The sequence below is a fragment of the Lycium barbarum genome, chromosome 10 (assembly GCF_019175385.1).
Source record: "Lycium barbarum isolate Lr01 chromosome 10, ASM1917538v2, whole genome shotgun sequence".
NCBI classification, from domain to species: domain Eukaryota; kingdom Viridiplantae; phylum Streptophyta; class Magnoliopsida; order Solanales; family Solanaceae; genus Lycium; species Lycium barbarum.
Genome location: NC_083346.1, coordinates 104,154,983 through 104,175,196, shown reverse-complemented (window position 1 = coordinate 104,175,196; position 20,214 = coordinate 104,154,983). Strand labels below are relative to the sequence as shown.

General features: G+C 36.4%; 3 protein-coding genes across 4 annotated transcripts; 2 read left to right on the top strand and 1 right to left on the bottom strand.

Moving 5' to 3' along the window:
- The first annotated feature begins 9,725 nt into the window (after positions 1-9,725).
- LOC132616019 (protein OBERON 3-like) lies at positions 9,726-11,166 on the top strand. Its single transcript, XM_060330626.1, has one exon. It carries the CDS (start codon positions 10,594-10,596, stop codon positions 11,164-11,166), a length of 573 nt encoding a protein of 190 aa, XP_060186609.1. The 5' UTR covers positions 9,726-10,593.
- On the top strand, positions 10,958-13,718 carry LOC132616018 (protein OBERON 3-like). Of its 2 annotated transcripts, none has more exons than XM_060330624.1 (3): positions 10,958-11,499; positions 11,634-11,993; positions 13,188-13,718. In XM_060330624.1, the coding sequence occupies exons 1-3, from the start codon at positions 11,463-11,465 to the stop codon at positions 13,388-13,390; spliced, it is 600 nt and encodes a 199-aa protein (XP_060186607.1). In that variant the 5' UTR covers positions 10,958-11,462; the 3' UTR covers positions 13,391-13,718. The 2 variants fall into 2 exon arrangements, with proteins under 2 accessions (XP_060186607.1, XP_060186608.1); XM_060330625.1 differs by having other exon boundaries at positions 10,964-11,471.
- Positions 13,719-13,849: 131 nt separating this feature from the next.
- On the bottom strand, positions 13,850-19,885 carry LOC132616017 (alpha-xylosidase 1-like). Its single transcript, XM_060330623.1, has 3 exons — positions 19,494-19,885; positions 18,615-19,303; positions 13,850-15,831 (listed from the first exon to the last, which is right to left on the bottom strand). Exons 1-3 carry the CDS (start codon positions 19,724-19,726, stop codon positions 13,961-13,963), a joined length of 2,793 nt encoding a protein of 930 aa, XP_060186606.1. The 5' UTR covers positions 19,727-19,885; the 3' UTR covers positions 13,850-13,960.
- Positions 19,886-20,214: the final 329 nt, after the last annotated feature.

The following is a 20,214-nucleotide window of genomic DNA, read 5'->3' as shown; positions in this document are numbered from 1 at the left end:
GGACTGCTTTAAGCTATAATAGCACATAAGAATGTGACCAACCTTAATGTCACAGGGAATCATGCATGGAACAAGCTTATTAGAGCACCTAATTTATTTGCTCTAAACTACAATATTACTCCTATCAATAAGATACTGCCAGACTAATACAAGTTCTGCCTACATTTTTTGAAAACAATCAACACCTATTTTTCATTACGGAATGGCCGACCTTATCATGACAGCCATATTAATCAACATAGAATACTTATTCAACATAAATACTGACCTAAAGAACACTTTAAGGCAGTTGAGATAACATGCTGAACTAATCAATCCAAAACACAAAAAAAAAAAACCATAACCTCTTAATCATACTTAGACTATTAGCAACAAAGGAACTAGCCAACATCAAATTAAATGGCTATTAATCATGCTCAAACCACTACCAATTAGAGGAGTAACCATCAAGATAAGCATACAACGATTACCCTATCCTACATGACCACAGATTAAATGACATGCCCTGTATAACATAGAAAACTGGACTCAAGGCAGCAACAGTTAAATGACCAGCCATCATTTTCAACTCAACTGTCTAAACATTATGCAACGCAGCTTCAGATTTAACAAAAAAACGAATCAATGCATGAACATGTTTGACAGGACCAGTTGACTCAACACATCATAAATAAATGATTCATATTTTTTAAACAGACAATGGGCTAAATGATAATACAAGATTTAGGCATACAAACATGATTAGCAAATCTCTAACCAAACTGAACCTATAACTAATCACATTAGCCATGGATAACATGTACCTAAACAAGTAGGCTGAAGTTAGTTGATAAAATACGTTCTCCATATATATTAATCAAACCAATCGCTCAGCATGTTTTAGCCAATAAACCAAATAATTCATATGCTGGACAGATATGAAATCTCATCAACCTAACCCAAACAGAAACCAACATAACATCTGTTACTCCTAACAACTATTAGACTAATTTACAAGCTAACTAACAAACACATGAAACACCTAAAACACATAAGACAAACAGAGAGCATTTAATTTACTGATAAATTCATAAAAGAAGAGATGTTTACCGACCTGATTAGCATGTTTAGTAACTAGGTAAATTATCTCCCATAACCATATTCCTTTTGACTAAATCGAACTGAACATGAATATGATTCATACATGGACTGTCCTAACACATACACAGATACTGAATACACAAATCCATAGAGGCAGAAAATGAATCGACACAGAACAAACAAGCCTAATAAGAAATTAAAAATTAAAAAAAGAAACGCGAAAGGGAAAGGAGAATCACCTGCTTCGGGTGCAGCGAAGTGGGTACGAGGCCTTCGATCTACACTCAAACTTATCGAATCTAGGCTCGTGTACCTCAGATTCAATGCAATATAAAAAGGGCGAAATAAAATAGAAAATCGATTTAGTATGTTAAATCGATATCAAGAATGTTACGACTGCTGCTAACTTAATGCTTTCTAGGGGGATTGTTGCGATTCAAAGACTCGATATTTTCAAAGATTCAAGGGATTCGTGGTTTTTTTTTCGATCTTCTTTTCCAGGGATCCTCAGGTTCCAGAGCTCGTTTTTGCAAGGCAATTTTGGGGGTTCTAAAACCTGTCTAATTTCGAGGGATTGCCCGTTTTTCTCCCTTTTTTTTTTTATTCAACTCAACAACTTATTTATAGGGTTTTTTTTAGTTTTGTTTGAAGGAAGAGAGAGAAGAGCGGGTGACAAAGGGAAGTGGGGGACAGAGGGAAGTGGGAGCTGGGTGTAGGCGGCGGTGGTGGGGTTGGGAGATGATGAAGAGGAGCGGCGGTGGTGGGGAAACGAGAGAGAGGAGGGAGCGAAGAGAGAGAGAAAGAGGAGAAAAAGAAAAAAAGGGGGGGGGGGGGGTGTCGGCTGAAGGAAAAATATGAAACCCTAAGGTTTCATATTTTGTTAAAAGGGTATTTGGGCCGGGTCGGGTACAAATCAACCGGGTATGGGCTGGTCTGTTTGAATGAATAGTGGGCTGAAAAATGTTGGGCTGGGTATTAAAAATGTGGATTGGTCCGAAAATTGGGTTGGTTTCACAAATTAGGCTTTAGCCCAAAATAGTTTTAGGATTTAATTATGGACTGAATTAATATGGATTAAAATGTTACTTAATATAAAATATGTAATTATTAGTGCTCAGATAATAAAAAATGGCGTTGTAATAGCCGTGCAATAATATTTCGAAAATTCACAGTAAATAAACACTATTATTTAATCATGCAAAGATAAATGCGATGCGTGTGCGTAAGCTGGTAAAATGCCGAAATGATAATAATAGTTAATAATAATAATAATAATAATAATAATAATAATAATAATAATAATAATAATAATAATACTAATAATAATAATGATGGTTAGTAACTGTAATGGATTAATGAAACGCCGGTATTGATAAGAGGCTAATTATAGAAAAAAATATAAATATATATTTTTTAATTTTCCAAAAATATTAGAAGCATAAATAGGTATTTCGAAGGAGAGGCGGGACAAAATTGGGTGTCAACACACCCTGGCCACCACTTGGCTCTGTCCCTGCTGATATATGCCATGAACCAAACAACCCACAAGTTATGTTGGGATTAGTTATACTGAAATTAATTATGTTGGATTAATTCTCTGTTAATTCTTCACCTAGAGTATTCGACAGCTAGAATGAGACAGACATAGGAGTAAATAGAAAGTATCTTTTTTCATTGAAGAATGATGAGTTTGTATTTGTACAAGTGTATATATATACAATGCATTCTAACTAACTCTAACTAAGCCACTTACCACTAACTAACTACAGCTCATTGACAGCTGTATAGTCATGTGAGCATCATGTGATCCCTTTAATACTCCCCCGCAAACTGTGCAATGAGAACAAATTGAACATTCCCAGTTTGCCTAACAAGAACTCATGCTGAGTCTTTCCAAGACCTTTTGTCAAGATGTCAGCCAACAGTAGTGTAGTAGAAACATAATCTGTGTGTACTAACCCTTCCTCAATTTTCTCCCTAATGAAGTGGCAATCTATATCTATATGTTTTGTTCTCTCATGATATATTGGGTTTGCAGCAATCTGGAGAGCTACTTTGCTATCACAATATAACTTTATTGGAGGCTTCAAACTTGTCCCTAGTTCTTTAAACAGTCCAACCAACCAAAATATCTCTGCAACAGCATTTGCCATGCTTCTATATTCATCCTCAGCTGAACTTCTTGACACTGTATTCTGTTTCTTTGACTTCCAAGACAGTAACGAGCCTCCTAGTTTTACCACAAATACACTCACTGATTTTCTGCTCATAGGACATGTTCCCCAGTCTGCATCATAATAAACTGAAAGTTCAGATGTATTTTCAGATAACAGCAAGATACCAAGGCCTGGTGCATTCTTCAAGTATATCACCACCCTCAAAGCTGCCTCCATGTGTGACTTCTTTGGGCTATGCATGAACTGACTCAGATTCTAAACAGTGAAGCAGATGTCAGGTCTAGTCATTGTTAAATACAACAACTTACCAACCAATTTTAATAACTTCTAGGATCCTGAAGGAGTTCATCATTAGAACTGGTCTTACAGTCTTGATCAAACTCCACACTGGTAAGTCTTTGATTGAACTCTATGGGTGTACTAGCAGGTTTTGAACCTGCCAGCCCTATGTCAGAAATGAGGTCCAGAGCAAACTTCCTTTGACATAATAGAATCCCCTATTTACTTCTAGCAATTTCAAGAGCAAGGAAGTACTTCATCTCCCCCAGGTCCTTGATCTTGAAATGATGTTGCAACATCTTCTTAGCATCCTCAAAGAGTGAAGGAGAAGAGCCAGTGATGAGGAGATCATCAATATAAACTAGGATAAGCACTATGTCAACACTAGAGGATTTAAAGAACAGGGAATAATCATGGTGGCTTTGTTGGAAACCTGAAGCAATAAGAGTTTCACTAAGCTTCAAGCTCCACTGCCTAGAGGCTTGTTTCAGACCATACAATGATTTCTGAAGCTTGCATACCAAAGAATGCTCTCCCTGTCTTAAAAGACCAGGAGGGGGAAGAATATAAACACCCTCCACTAAGTCCCCATGAAGAAAGGTATCGAAGACATCTATTTGATGCAATTTCCAACCCTTCATAGCAACAAGAGACAAAATAGCCCTAACAATCACCATCTTTACCACTAGAAAGTCTCCTGGTAATCCAGCCCTTCTTGTTGGGTGTACCCTTTGGTTATCAATCTGGCTTTATATCTGTTAACCTGCCCATGAGCGTTGTATTTCACCTTGAAACCCCACTTGGAACCTATAGCCCTCTTATCTGCAGGAAGGGGAACTAACTTCCATGAATGATTATCTCCTAGAACCTATAATTCTTTCTTACAAAACTTTAAGACACGAGTCTGACGAAGCAGCATAAGACATATACTTAGAGATATGATACAAGGAACTGGATGAAGCAATAAGAGCTTTACTAAGCTTCAAGATCCACTGCCTAGAGGCTTGTTTCAGACCATACAATGATTTCTGAAGCTTGCATAACAAAGAATGCTCTCCCTGTCTTAAAAGACCAGGAGGGGGGAGAATATAAACACCCTCCACTAAGTCCCCATGAAGGAAGGTATCGAAGACATCTATTTGATGCAATTTCCAACCCTTCATAGCAACAAGAGACAAAATAGCCCTAACAATCACCATCTTTACCACTAGAAAGTCTCCTGGTAATCCAGCCCTTCTTGTTGGGTGTACCCTTTGGTTATCAATCTGGCTTTATATCTGTTAACCTGCCCATGAGCGTTGTATTTCACCTTGAAGACCCACTTGGAACCTATATCCCTCTTATCTGCAGGAAGGGGAACTAACTTCCATGAATGATTATCTCCTAGAACCTATAATTCTTGATTCATTTCCTCAACCCATTTAGGGTGTTGCCATGCTTCCTCATAGGATCCAGGCTCCTTAATAGCTGAGAAATTGCACAAAACTTTAAGACACGAGTCTGACGAAGCAGCATAAGACATATACTTAGAGATATGATACAAGGAACTAGATGAAGCAATAAGAGCTTCACTAAGCTTCAAGCTCCACTGCCTAGAGGCTTGTTTCAGACCATACAATGATTTCTGAAGCTTGCATAACAAAGAATGCTCTCCCTGTCTTAAAAGACCAGGAGGGGGGAGAATATAAACACCCTCCACTAAGTCCCCATGAAGGAAGGTATCGAAGACATCTATTTGATGCAATTTCCAACCCTTCATAGCAACAAGAGACAAAATAGCCCTAACAGTCACCATCTTTACCACTAGAAAGTCACCTGGTAATCCAGCCCTTCTTGTTGGGTGTACCCTTTGGTTATCAATCTGGCTTTATATTTGTTAACCTGCCCATGAGCGTTGTATTTCACCTTGAAGACCCACTTGGAACCTATATCCCTCTTATCTGCAGGAAGGGGAACTAACTTCCATGAATGATTATCTCCTAGAACCTATAATTCTTGATTCATTTCCTCAACCCATTTAGGATGTTTCCATGCTTCCTCATAGGATCCAGGCTCCTTAATAGCTGAGAAATTGCACAAAACTTTAAGACACGAGTCTGACGAAGCAGCATAAGACATATACTTAGAGATATGATACAAGGAACTGGATGAAACACTGGCATGCTTAGTGGATTCATGGATAAATCATGTAGCCAAGCAGGTGGCTTTATAACTCTGCCTAATCTGGTAATAGAATCAGAAGTTAAGGGTGGAACATTAAGAGGTAGCTGATCATCAATTATGTTCTCATTATCTGCAGCAATTATAGCAGGTTCTGCCTCATCAGCAACCGAATCATCTGAAGCATCATCTATGATTTCATTTCCTCCAACCATGGCATCCTCATTGGGTACTAGTGAGGGGTTGAGAGGCAAGACATCACTAACTGTAGCAGGAACATCCCTTATCACAGTAAAAAGATCAAAAGCAAATTTTTCAGGGTGATGTGTAACTGGTGATCTATCTGGAAAAGAACCAGGCTTGAAGGAGAAAATGTCTTCCCTAAAAGTAACATCCCTGCTCACAAAAAACATATGGTTAGCAAAATTATATAGTTTGTACCCCTTCTAAGTAGTAGAGTATCCCATATGGACTGCCTCTATAGTTCTTGCCCTAAATTTGTCCCCTTTGTGTGCAACATTTGTGGCATAGCATCGACACCCCAATATTCTCAGGTTAAGGAGATTTGTTTTTCTTCCATAGAAACATCAAAAGCTGATTTTCCAGTTAAAGCAGTTGATGGGACTCTGTGAATCAAATAAGCTGCAGTTTGAATACAAATACCCCAAAACCTCAAAGGAATTGAACCTTGAAACCTGAGAGATCTGGCTACTTCTAGAAGTTGTCTATGCTTTCTCTCCACCACCCATTTTTTTGGGGTGTCTATGCACAGTAACTCTAATTAACAATACATGTACTACTGAACAAAAATTTGCAAGAAGAATTAAAAAATCCAGTCCCATTGTCACTTCTAAAAACCTTGATTGTACTATCAAACTGAGTTTTAACAAGTTACAAGAAGTCTTTCAACACAACAGGTACATCACTTTTAAGCTTCAACAAGAATATCCAAACCATACTACTATGATCATCTACTAAGGTAAGGAAAAGTTTGTTCCCATCATGAGTGGGGACCCCATACATCACTATGAATGATATCAAATAATTTATTTGCTCTAGTTGTACGTTGTGGAAATGGAATTCTAGTTTGTTTAGCTATGGGGAAAATGGGACAGAAATTACTTTCACTATGATTAACTAGATGCATTTGTTCAAGAATTTTGTGGGGGACATGTCCCAATCTTCTGTGCCACAAGTCTCTCTTAGCTACCATATTCACTGCTACTAATTGTTGCCGTATCTTGTACTTTGAGTTCCAATAGTATAAATCTTCCATCATTTTACCAATCCCCTTCACCTATCTAGTGAGAAGATCCTGTAGTACGCAGAAATCAAGGTAGAATTTCATGATACAATTCAGTTCCCTTGTCAATTTTGAAACTGAAAATAAGTTCATCCTAAAAGCTAAAATATATAGAACATTACTTATTTCGCCTTGACCTACATCACACTTTCCAACATGAACTATTGTTCACTTCTATCCCGTAAATGCACTGTACCAACTCCTTTATGACTAGTAATGGAAGACAACATCTCAAAACGACAAACCATATGATTAGTTGCCCCGATGTCTACTATCCAATATTTTGGGAGTCTACTAGCCACTAAAGCATAAGTCATACCGGCCATATGAGTTGCTGGTGCAGATGTATTGTTTGTGTTGAGCAACTGCTGCACTTGAAGATATTGATCTGGTGACAGGGTCACATTCACTCCTTTAGCACCTCCTGTTCCTCCTGAAATACTTGAATGTTGTCCAAACTGCCCATGGTGTGTATTACCTGAATATTGTCTATGATGTGTATTATAATTTCCTGTCATTGCAGCTCCTTGCTTTGAGTGTCCAAGCTGTCCATAGTAGTGTGCTTGAGATTTTCCATACTATACTTGTGAGTGAGCATTGCCTTTCGATCATTGAGACCCTCCAATAACATTGTTAAGATTGAGATTGTTGAGCTCTAGGTCCACCACATGACGCATTACTATGGCCTCCATGTGATGCATTGCCAGGACCAGCACATGATGCATTGCCAGGACCAGCATATGATGCATGTGTGCAACTGGTTTCTTCTTTCCCTTGAAATTCTCAAGATAACCAATAAGTTGATAACAGTCATCTATAGTGTGTCCATGCCTCCTGCAATGTTCACATTGATCATTCCAATTTCGTTGCTGCTTAGATTTCTGATGTCCACGCCCTTGTCCATGTCCACCTTTTGCACTCCACAAAGAAACAATGTCATTTCCATCTCCAAAAAATGTGTCTCTGTGCTATGACAGATCTGTGGCTCTCTTTCTCCACAATCATAACATACGTTTGATTCAAGGTAGGTTTAGTTGACTTCATAAGTATCTGTCTTTTCGATTGAGCATAAGTATCATTCAGCCCACTCTGAAATTGAAGCAATCGTTGTTGTCACAAGTAATCAACATAGTCCTTGGACTTTGAACAACTACAATTGGGTGATGGTACTATTGTATCATACTCCACCCATAATTCCTTCAATTTGGTGAAGTAAACAGAAACAGAGTCCGTACCTTGTGTAATCGTTGCAATTTCTATGTGCAATTGAAAAATTCTCATACGATTGACCTTGTCGAATCGCTCTTTCAGATCCTCCCAAACAAGATGAGCATCTGATGCATAAAGGATTCGACTCAGCAAATTTGGAGCTACTGAGTTGATTATCCATGATAAGACTATCACATTGCACATATACCAATATTCATACAACTTCTCTTCAAATTGATCATCTGTGCAGGTCCCTAACACAACCCCTAATTTCCTCTTCGCTTGCAATGCTAGATGCATCGATCTTCTCACAAACCGCAGTTCTCAGATCCCGTCAATTTCACTAGAATCAACACGGAACCATGAGTATTTGATGCGCTCACATACAATGGATGAGTATAGTCAATTTTGGTTTCCACCGCCATTGATACAACTTGTGTTTCTCCATTATCGATTGCTATTGATGCAATTTGAGTTTCGCACAGTTCTCCCTAATCGCTATAGTGCTCTGATGCCATGTTAACTAGGGGTGGGTGTTTGGTTCTTCGATTCGATTTTTTTGAATTTTGATTCTTCGGTTTTCGGTTTTTCAATAGTGAGTACCGACCACCGAACCGAACTAATTCGATTCGGTTTGGTTTTTTCAAGTTTGGTTCAATTTTTAAAATTCGGTTCTTTGGTATTTATATTTGGATGGAGCAACTAAGAAAGATTAAATAAAAGTCCTCTGACTCATGATGACAACAAGCACACTAAGCAGCAGCAAGAAAGAAATCAGCCTCTCTTAGTCAGTCATCGCAATCACCGGCTCGTCGGTCGCTCACTCTCTAGTCTCTTCAGTTCTTCATGTTCACTCTTGTAAGGGCTAGTGGGCAGCGACTAGGGTTTATTTTAGTCAAAGACTAGGAAATAAGAAAATATTAGGAAGGAGGACTGAAGTCTAATGGGAATTTGGGAATGTGCTTGGGTTGGAATGGATCTGTAAAAGGGAATTTAGGAATGGATTGGGTTGGGCCAAGCTGAGAGCCAAATTTTGTACTTTATGTTGTAAAATTTCGGTTCTTCGGAGTACCTTAAAACCGAGAATCGAACCGAACACCGTAATTTTAGAAAAAACCGAACCGAAGAACTGAATTAGTTCGATTCGGTTCGATTTTTCGATTTTCGGTATTTATGTCCACCCCTAATTTTAACTTTTCACCTACAGTATTCGACTGCTAGAATGAGATAGACATAGGAGTAAATAGAAAGTATCTTCTTTCATTGAATAATGATGAGTTTGTATCTGCACAAGTATATATATACAATGCATTCTAACTAACTCTAGCTAAGCCACTTACCACTAACTAACTACAACCCATTGACAATTGTACAGTCATGTGAGCATCCCGTGATCTCTTTAATATTCTCCTCGTATTATTTCCTATTGACCGTTTAGTCTGTTGTATTAAAGTTAACATGCATTGCATAATTTATGGGAAGATGTTTGTTTACAAAAATACTTTCCACCTTATTTAGTATCTTATTTAGTAGAAAAAGGGTATGAGGGACCTTAGGGGTATTTTTATCATTTTTATTATTTTATCCAGGGATAACTAATCTTGATACTATTATTTCACCCTGATAATTTATCCCGGTGCTATTTCTAATCCGGATATAACTTATTTCAGAATTCGTAACCAAATAAGGAATAAGGTGGTACTAAATTTTTCTCCCAAGACTATTTAGCATACTAAAGTAACAGGACGAAATTTAAAAAGGGAGCCTCTTTTGAGGTCATCTGTGGAGACACGGGATAGGTATGAACTCAAGAAAGTCTCAGCTCGAAATTTCTCTGAAGCTGGTGATTAATTTGGTTTCTGAAGTCAACTCTCTACATCTAAATTTTTTTAATGCCTCTTTGACTTTGAAAACAATTCAAGAGAAACCAATAGTAGTTTATCTTGAGAGAATTTTTTAAAATGGTCACTCAAGTTAAGGAAATCGTCTATCAAATTTTAATTAAAATGGGTTTGAGTCCCACATAGTATATAAAGTAGTTTATAAAGTACCAACTAAGATTTCCGGTAGGGTAAAGTTCAAAATCCGGCAGTCATATCTTTAAAATATAAAGTCAGATTTGAGTGACTTTATTGATATAAAATAAAGCAAAGTGACTTTACCACACAATTTTCTTAACTTGAGTGACCATTTGAGAAATTCACGCTAGTGTATCTATGGAGAATTATATGGATAGCATTGATGAGAATACTCGGAAATTTCAGGATTGCGATGTCTCTTCTAGGGCTGAGAAGATGGTTAGTTATAAGGGAAAGGAAATAGTTGCTTATGAGGATCAAATTGAAGAAAGCAACATATGGTTAGAGAGAGATTTTCGTCAGTTGAATGAGTGTTAGAGGGAATTCCTCTAAAAGAATAGCTGAGAATGATGAGGAATATCAGGCAGAAAAAAAGCCAAAAGGTGGAAACTTGAATCTTTCTTTGGCTTTACCTGATGTTGATATACAATCTTCACTTGAACTATCAAATAACAACACAAGGATCGGCTATTTCAGGAACGGCTCCTTGTTGTCGTGCTATTCCCATCCTTTCTCCCACAACCTAAGCTACTCGCTTACCCTGAGTTCGGAAGAGGATAGTGAGTATTCTGTCAAGGGACTTAATTGGTCGGATTTTACATTGCCTTGTGGAAGTAGTTTAGCTCTAAATTTTAAACTGGTCAATAAGGAAATACTATGTGATAATGATATTGATAGGATTAGCAGCTCCAATAGCAATTCGCTTTTCCTGTTCGAGTTGCCTGCAAGACCAACAGGCGATTCGAGAGTATCAGGAAGTATGGATCCTTGGAGAATCCTTGGAGAAATAGTTTCGCAGTGTGTTCCTCATATGGCTCAGATGTACAAGAACTTCCTGATGGAACAGTTGAATCAGCAAAAGAATACTTCAGAAACCTAATTGCAATTCCTGAGAAGAATGATTTGTTGGTCAGCCTTCAGAACACGCTTAATGACAGAACTGATCTTACCGTTGAGACTCTCTCAAAGTGTAATAAGACTCAACTGGAAATTTTTGTTGCAATAAAAATGGGTTTTGGAAGCTTCTTATCTTTTGAAACCCACCTTCAAGACACTGAATTAATGGAGATTTTCGCTTATGAAAGGTGTCGAAATATTCACTGCAAGAGGGTGTTACCTGTTGATAATTGCAAGTGAAAAATTTGTTCGAGAAACAAGGGATTCTGCAACGTATGCATGTGTCAAGTATGTTTGAACTTAGATTATGCCAATGGTACTTGCAGTTGGGTTGGTTATTCCTGTTACTTTGGTTGGATTATTCGTAACTTGCATATTTACTATATAGGAGTGATGATTAGTTGGAGTACCTTTAATTAATTAACATCTCTTCTTGATTAACCTCTGTAGGCTGTGATCTATGCGTGCACTGGTGTCATGTTATCTGTGCTATTCAGAAAAATCTTATAAAGCCAGGTCCGAGTATCAACGGGCCATCTGGAACAACTGAGATGCAATTTCACTGTCTTGGTTGTGGTCATGCTAGTGAAATGTTTAGGTTCGCCAAAGAAATGTACAGGTGTTGTGCAAAGAACTGGGATCAGGAAATCCTAATTAAAGAACTTGATTATGTTCAAAAGATTTTCCATGGGAGTGAAGATTTTAAAGGTAAGGAGTTGGATGCTATAACTTACGGGTTGCGTAATAAGCTCGAGAAAAAGATGATTTCTCCTTCAGACGCCTGCAATTTCATCTTTCAGTTTTTTAAATGTGAGTATCAGACCAAACCTTATCCTTTCTAATTTCAACTGTTAGATGTTATTTGTTCTTACAGGTTTACGGTAGAAGCTCAACTCTCTCTCTCTGCATTTGTTGGTTTTTTTTTTTTCTTTCATCTTATACCTTTTATATGGTTGTGAGTTGCTTCTGTAGTTAAATTTATTTGGTTGAGAATGTTTAGTCTTCATAATGATTGATTATCTGTGTAAATTAATAAGCTTGGTTTAATAAGGTGTTAGCTGTGACACTAGAGGTCTGCTTCTTCTTGGAATGAAAAAGAAACTAAACTTATGAGCGTTACCCTTCTGAAGAGGGAAGAGCACTGGCTTTTGTAATACTCCCTGTTTCAATTTATGTGTCTTGACTTAGAGCATGAAGGTCAAACTGACTAATATTTGGTGTGAATTCAAATATAGAATCTTCAATTTTGAGTAAAATTGACATATTTAGAAACTCCATAAAAAGTAATATAAGTCACAATAGTTAACAATTTTAAATATATAGAAAATATTTGAAAAAATCAGACTCAAAAAAAATATCCTATGACTCTCCAAATAGTAACTAAGTCCTAAAACACATAAATTGAAACAGAGGGGTGGTGACTAATTATCATCAAGTCGTTCTAATCAGAAGTATTTGAAATGGAATTTGTTTAGCTTTAAGTTGTCACACCCTTTGGGGTACGGTCCTTCCCCTAACCCTTCTAAAGCGGGATGCTTTGTGCACCCCGCTTTTAAAGCCGTTCTTATTTACATTTCTGGCTTTTTAAAAGAAACTAAAATAATGAATAATGATCATTAAGTCGTTCTAAAATTATGAGCTTGGCCCTCACATTATCGCTCCAAGTGTACAAAATAGTCCACTTCATATCCAAAAGATTTCATTGAAAGGCTTCAAGTCATTTACCTTGAGCTTTTAAACAATAATGAAGGACAAAAACCAGCCTCTATAAGTTAAGAGATACATAGAAAGGTGCCTTTAACACTCTTGGACCTGAAGAACTATCTAAAATTTTAAGAACCACGGGAAGTTGCTTATCGATATGCAGTCTGTTGTGTCTCAGTTGACATGTCCAGTGTTTTATACTAGTATCATTTGTCAATTATATGAGTCATCTTACATGTGCCGTATTTCATACTTCACTTTTGTACATTTGAACTAATTCTAATTTCCTGTTATTAACAGACACAGATGGCTTGTCACATTTTCTTTCATCCAGTTTTCCTGCATCTATCCCTCTTTGTGGTAAATCTTCCTTCTACATTACGATCACTGCAAGTGGAAGAAAAGGTATGATTATTGCTGATCATCATCTAAGTGATGCCAAGGATTCCTCAAAGACTGACAAAATGATTGAGGATGAATCTTCAGCCATCAAAGAAATATGAGCTCTCCAAGTGAAAGAAAGATACAATAGTTTGCAAAGCATTTTGAGGATCAAGAAGCAGAAACACTGATTTTCTAATTGTTTTAACTTCATTTTTTGTGACCTCACTTTTCAGCTCTATTGAGGATTTCTTTTTTCCCCAAAAGGCTAGCATTGTGATTGTGATTCTTTTAATTACTTCAGTTTTAATCAAATAATGGATTTGATTAAATGTGATGCTTTTGATTGTTCAAAGAACCGGTTGTAGCATAGAGGAAATGCTCCTAAGCATTTGTTTTGCTCAAGAACCTGCATTTTCAGTTTAATCTGTATGTCGTGATGCAACCGATTCCAAAAACATGGTATTAGTAAAAATTATGAGAAATCCAATTTATTATGTTACGGATTCTTTGGTTTTTTTTTTTTCCTTTTGAAATTTGACTGAGAAGCAGCAAACATTCTAAAGAATTTCTCATAAACATTGCTTTAAAAAACTTCACTGGATTTATCAAGAACAGAATAATGACAACTCTTACAATACTATATCTAGTACTTGATTCTATTTGCCTATTTCTATAAAAAAGATGGGTCTTCACATTTTCCAGGACATAACAAAGTTCCTCCCTAAAGGCAATTCCAGTCCATGAATATCCATCATCATACTCTTCCTAGTATCTCCTTCATCCTCCAAATTGTATGTATACTTGTGTTCTGCTGTACTATACTTCACTTTCGAGGTATCTTCAATCGGCTGTCCATCAACGTAAATTTCAAATGCTCCATCTGTGCCATTTGTGCCTAAAACTATAACCTTCTCAATGAACCAGCCTTTATCCAATGCAAACTTGCCTTCTTGAACTTCTGACCACAGCTTCACTGTTCCATTACTTCTTGTTGCATGGAAATCGATATACGTTGAGTACCCGTTTCCTAATTTCATCTCTGGAAGCTCATCATCATCGAGGAAAATATTTCCTTTAGCTTCCACATCATTCGTCCCCAATGATGGGAAGGTCACTATGAGGGTAAAAGGCGTCATTCTTGCTTCTTTTGATACCATTCCACCGCGTTGCATCGCTATTATGGCGTTTTGGAACAAATGTACGTTCACCACATTTAGAGGGGCGGCTAGTGTGATGTATTGTATTTTTTTTGTGACAATCGCTTGTGTCATATCGAATAAATTATACCACGTGCCCGGAGCAAACAGAGCTTTCACCTCTGTTTTCCCCTGTTCCAGCACTGGTGAGACCATGACACTGCTTCCTAGTAAAAATTGTGTGCTCACGTCGTAAAGCTCTGGTTGATTTGGGAAAGAGAAGAAGAGCGGACGAGCAATTGGGGCCCCGGTATTATGTGCCTCATAGTTCAAAGTGTAGAAATATGGAAGCAATTTATATCTCATTCCTAATGCATTTCGAGCTGATTCAGCCACGCTTTCCCATTGATAAAGTTCTTGTCTAGGGGAGTAGTAGTTCGCGTGATCCCTTGAGAATGGATAAAACGCTCCAACTTCAATCCAACGGTTGCAAAGCTCTTCCGTAGGCGCTGGATAGAATCCACATATATCCGAACCAACCATAGGAACACCAAACAAGCCAAAATTCAGCATTGTAGATATTGAATATCTCAAATCATCCCAAGTTGCTTTGTTATCCCCTGTCCAGTGAGCAGCATAATGTCCCGAACCAACAAACGTGGAACGGGACAATATAAACGGACGTTTTCCCTCGAGTCCTTGGAGCGCCTTGTGAGTTGCAATCGATTGAGAAAACCCGTAAATGCTATGAGCATCATATTCCCTAACTCCGTTATAGTGAACCGCGCTAGTGGCTATTGTTTTGTAACCAACTGGTGCTTCTATTCCACTAGCATTAATCTTGTAAGGCGGATCATCCCATTTAGTACTCGTTATGTTTTTGCAATCAAGGCAACAAATCCAACCCGGACCGGTCCCATTAGGACAAATCCTGCCATCGGGAATCGTGCACAAACCCGAACAAAAGTTGGACACTTCATTCATATCAATCCAGAGTCCATCAACAGGCACAAGTTCATGAAATCTCTTAATTTCATCACCCCACCAATCAACCGTTTTTGGGTTGAGAAAATCCGGGAAATTGACAGCACCGGGCCATACTTGAGCTAAATAAGGCTTGCCTTCGTATTTGATGAAGACGTCGTTGGCTATACCTCTTTGGTAAACACCATAAGTGTTATTGACTCCGATTCCAGGATCAACGATAACAATGTACTTCATGCCTCGGGCATGAATTTTCTTCAAGAAAGCTAGCAAATTCGGACGAGGATAGTTGACAGGGTTGAGGGTGAAATCTTTTTTACCATCCATGTGATCATCATCGTTCCAGATCACATCAAGAGGGATGTTGGCTTTGTTGTAGTTCTCAACAACATCCTCTATTACTGATAAATTGTGGTAACCCCATCTGCATTGATGGAATCCTGTAGTAATCACAAAGTAGGAGAGTTTAATTAGGAGATGTATACAATGAGATATTAGCAATTTTGCAAACATTAATAGTGATTTACTTTCCAATTAGAAGCTAATCGTTTGTGTTATATGCTAGAATAACATGCTGATTTTAGTGAGGGCTAGTTACTAATTTGAAGGGGATATTAAGTAACCTGCTATAACCGGTTAAATTGCACAGAATAAAAAAGTGATCAAGTGCTATAGGACCAGCCAACGATCCATAAATGACACTATTTTTATTGAAACTAATGTGAGTTAGTATTTTGAGCCCAAAGAACTCATCACTCAATTGATTAATACCTACTATTTCTAACTGCTTAAACGTGGGTGTTGTACAGATACCTATATGTAATTTAAAGCCCTTAAGTGGAGTGATTATTGATTAAGCGAAGTATTTCATAGTGCATAATCATGATTCACCAATATGGCAAAGAAAGAAAAGAATAACGATGATATAGTTCATTACATTATGACTAAAAATGATACTTTCAATCTTCCCCTAGTGTTATGTAAAAGACAAATTGCCTACTTTCCCTTTTCTTCTAAGAATATTCCATCAGTCTTTATCACTTAAGGGGTCATTTGATTTAGAAAGAAGTTAGGTAGGGATAGTAATCTATATATTTATTCCATGCTATATCAGGTATAATAATACATCATTGGTGTATTAAATTATATTAGGATCAATTAAACTTGACTTATAATACAAATCAAACACTGCATAAAGTAATGCCATATTTTATACCAATTTTGATAGTGATATAAGGCCAGTAGACAAAACAGTGATTTTGTTTTGTTCATATCACGGTATCTCCTAACACAGAGAACAGCCAAAAACTTACTGAAAGCCTAGTCACGGGTTCTAATGAAGACAACCTAAAACTACACATTCTCCACTGCCTCTATCTCAAGCCAAAGATAAAGACAATTTCAAAATTTAAATATTATCAATTCTGAGTTAAGAATGTATATTTAATGCTATTTATAATATTTACTTTTGAACACATATATCGGATTCGACCCTAGACTCTGTGCTATGTCGAACCTGAGAATCTATGGCTGAATAGCAGTACATGTTGGACTGCATGGTTAATCAAGAATTGGGTCATTAAGTTGCTCTAATATGTCCTAACAATTATACATATCTAGCAAATATTTTTGTCAAGGTTATTGGTTTTGTTTATGGGGCAAAAAGTTTTATATAGTACTATAACCTATGAAAAACACTGTTTCATCAATTTATAACATGAAATTTGTAAAGACTATGCCAAAGGAGCTCCATACTTATAAGTAGGTGTGTACAAAGTAAACCGACAAACCGTACCAAACCGAGTCAAACCGAGAAAAAAACCCGACTAGTGGTTTGGTTTGACTTGGTTTGGTGTTGAAAAAAAAAACCCGACCATAATTGGTTTGGTTTAGTTTTAACTAAAAAAAGTCAAACTGAACCAAACCAACCCGACATTACATGTATTCAATTTTTAAAATATTTTGTACATAAAAATATTTATTTGGAATGTAATTTATAAATATTTCTTAAATTTTTTGTAGTTTTTTATCTATTATCATATTATTCAAGCTTGAACTTAGAATTTTGAACGTCAATAAGTTTTATATCCTATGGATGTTAGTAACTCAAATAAAGTCCAAACCAAAACCAACTCAACACTAATGCTAACAAAAGAAATTCAATTTACCATTAGGAATGATAATAATGTTGGATATCTATTCTTTAGTTTTGCATAACTGATTTAGAGAGTGAAAATACATAACTTAAGTTTTTTTTCTCTGTCATGTAATTAATACTTATTTTAGCATGACTTAATATTTTTAGATTATGGTCATTTTCTTTATGGCTTGTTAATTAGCAATATTTATTTTAACCGATTTTATTAGCTTTTGTTAAATATTTTAATACATTGTCATCACTCTTCTCACATTTTGTGTTATTTTCTTAAGAAATACCTTAATTATATAGTTGTACCTTACTAGGACTAAAGAAATATTTGAAGTAAAAGTTATATGTTTTGTATCAAGACTATTTCGAAAAAAAAACCCGAAAAACCCGAGAAAATCGAATAACCCGAGAAAACCCGAGGTTGAAAAACCCGAATTTTATTGGTTTGGTTTGGTGTATAAATTTAAAAACCCGACGCAATTGATTTGGTTTGGTGTTTAAAAAATCCGAACCAATCCGGTCCATGTACACCCCTACTTATAAGCTACAGACACCACAACTAAAAATCAAGAAGATACTATTTCGATTCATCTTTACTACTCTTAGGACGCATTTCGGGATGTGATAAGGACTAATTTAGTCAAATGCCTCATTTACTTAATGCTATCGAATAGTTTTCTCAGCGGATTTAACAAAATCTTACACTATACTCCTTCCGTTCCAAATTAACGGTCACTTTAGCTCAAAACAATCTTTCCAAAATAGTTATCACTTTAGGGATTCAACACTAAAGTTGGCAATTGTCTTTAATTATACTCTTAATATTAAAGAAATACAAATAATTTTTTCTAATATTGCTCGATTTTCAAAAAGCATTTATTAAATAAGAATAACTCAATAAACTATACCGTATATTTATTATTTTACTAATGGACGTGAAAAAAGATTTAAATGATAGTTAAAACGTGACCGACCTACAATTGGGAGAGATGTGGTACCAACAAAAACTAAAAATGTCAAAGAGTATCACCATAAATACAAATGCATTAAAGGAAAAGAGAATTTTAAACTTACCAAAAGACCAATAAGGCATTGGAGCAGGTCTACCAATGAAGGAAGTATATTGATCAACAACAGCAAGAGGTGTGGGACCAGAAAAGAAGTAAAAGTCCAAAACACCCCCAATAACTTTGTAAGTTAAAGAATCTCCCCTGTAAAACACATCCATCCCATTGCTATTAAGCAACAAAACTGCATGAGCATTTGCTTCTCCATTCACATTTCTCAAATCCATATACATAGGATGGGACCCATACAAATCCACATTAAGATTAAGAGATGATACATCTGCTGTGTACAAAGTGTAAGGGTCATTTGGGTAAATTTTAATCCCATGGGGTTGTGTATTTTCACCAAGGCCATATAAAGAAGCGTCTTTAGGCAATTTTGTGGATATTTCAAGATATTGGTCTTTAAATACCAAATTGCTATATGGGTCTGAATCATCAGAGGTGGAATTGAAAAGGGTCTGTCCATTTGATTTTCTTTTCACAGAAAAACTGAAAGGGTCATTTTTATAACTGAATATTAACTCACTCCCTGAATATTCTGATTCTGCTGGTGGAAAAAGGTTCTTTCTTGATCTACCAACATTTTGTTTCAATGATTGGGGTGTACTTCTTTGTAATAAGTTGTAAGGCACCTCCCACCTCTGTTGCTCTGCGTCGGTTATGTGAATTCTCAAACGATCCTCTGTCTCATGCCTGAATAATAATAATAATAATCACAAAACTAACATAAAGATTCAAAAAAAAAAATGATATTTATGTCAGGATAATAATCACAAAATTGACATAAAGATTCAATTCTTTTTTTTTTTTTTCTTTTTCAAGAATGATGTTCATGCAAGTCGAAGACATGATTTTTTTTAGAGTGAAAAGGGGAAAGACTTACTTAACATAGAGCTGCAAATTTGGAATATCTGGTCCATAAATATTGTTCTTCTCCTTGACTTGGAGGTGACCTATGAGGCCTCCATCTGGTGATTTTTCTATGGAGATCAACTTGTAACCTTGGCCAATCTTGGATGGAGTTGTGTAGATAAAATCAACACCAGCTGTAAATAGAATCAAGATAATAAGCAAGAAAGTGAAGGGAGAAGGTGATGAGGAGGAAGAGAAAAACATGATTTTGTAGTGAAAGAATCAACTAAGTTGGCCTCAATGTGGCACTTGGCAAGAGTGAACGTTAGAGGTTTTTGTGTATGGATTTAACCAATATATAGGATACCATTTTTCTATACATTTTGTGTATTTTAATCTATTGTACTTTAGCAAATACTTGGTAGATTCAAACAAATGTCCCTTTTTAGCCCAATATTTAGATTTTATTCCTATTTCTAAAAGTTCTCCGAGTATAGCTTTTGAGAATAACAAATTAAAACAGATGCGTCTAATGCTACAAAATTTGAGATTTTGCTATGATGTCACTACTTAAAAATCACTATTAGGTTACTAATCCAATCTACATTTGGTAGATTCGCACAAATATCCCCTTTTAAGCCAAAATTCAAATTTTGTTCCTATTTTTAAAAGTTGCGCGAGTATAGCTTTTGAGAATAACAAATTAAAATAGATGTGTCTAATGCTACAAAATTTTAGACTGTGCTATGATG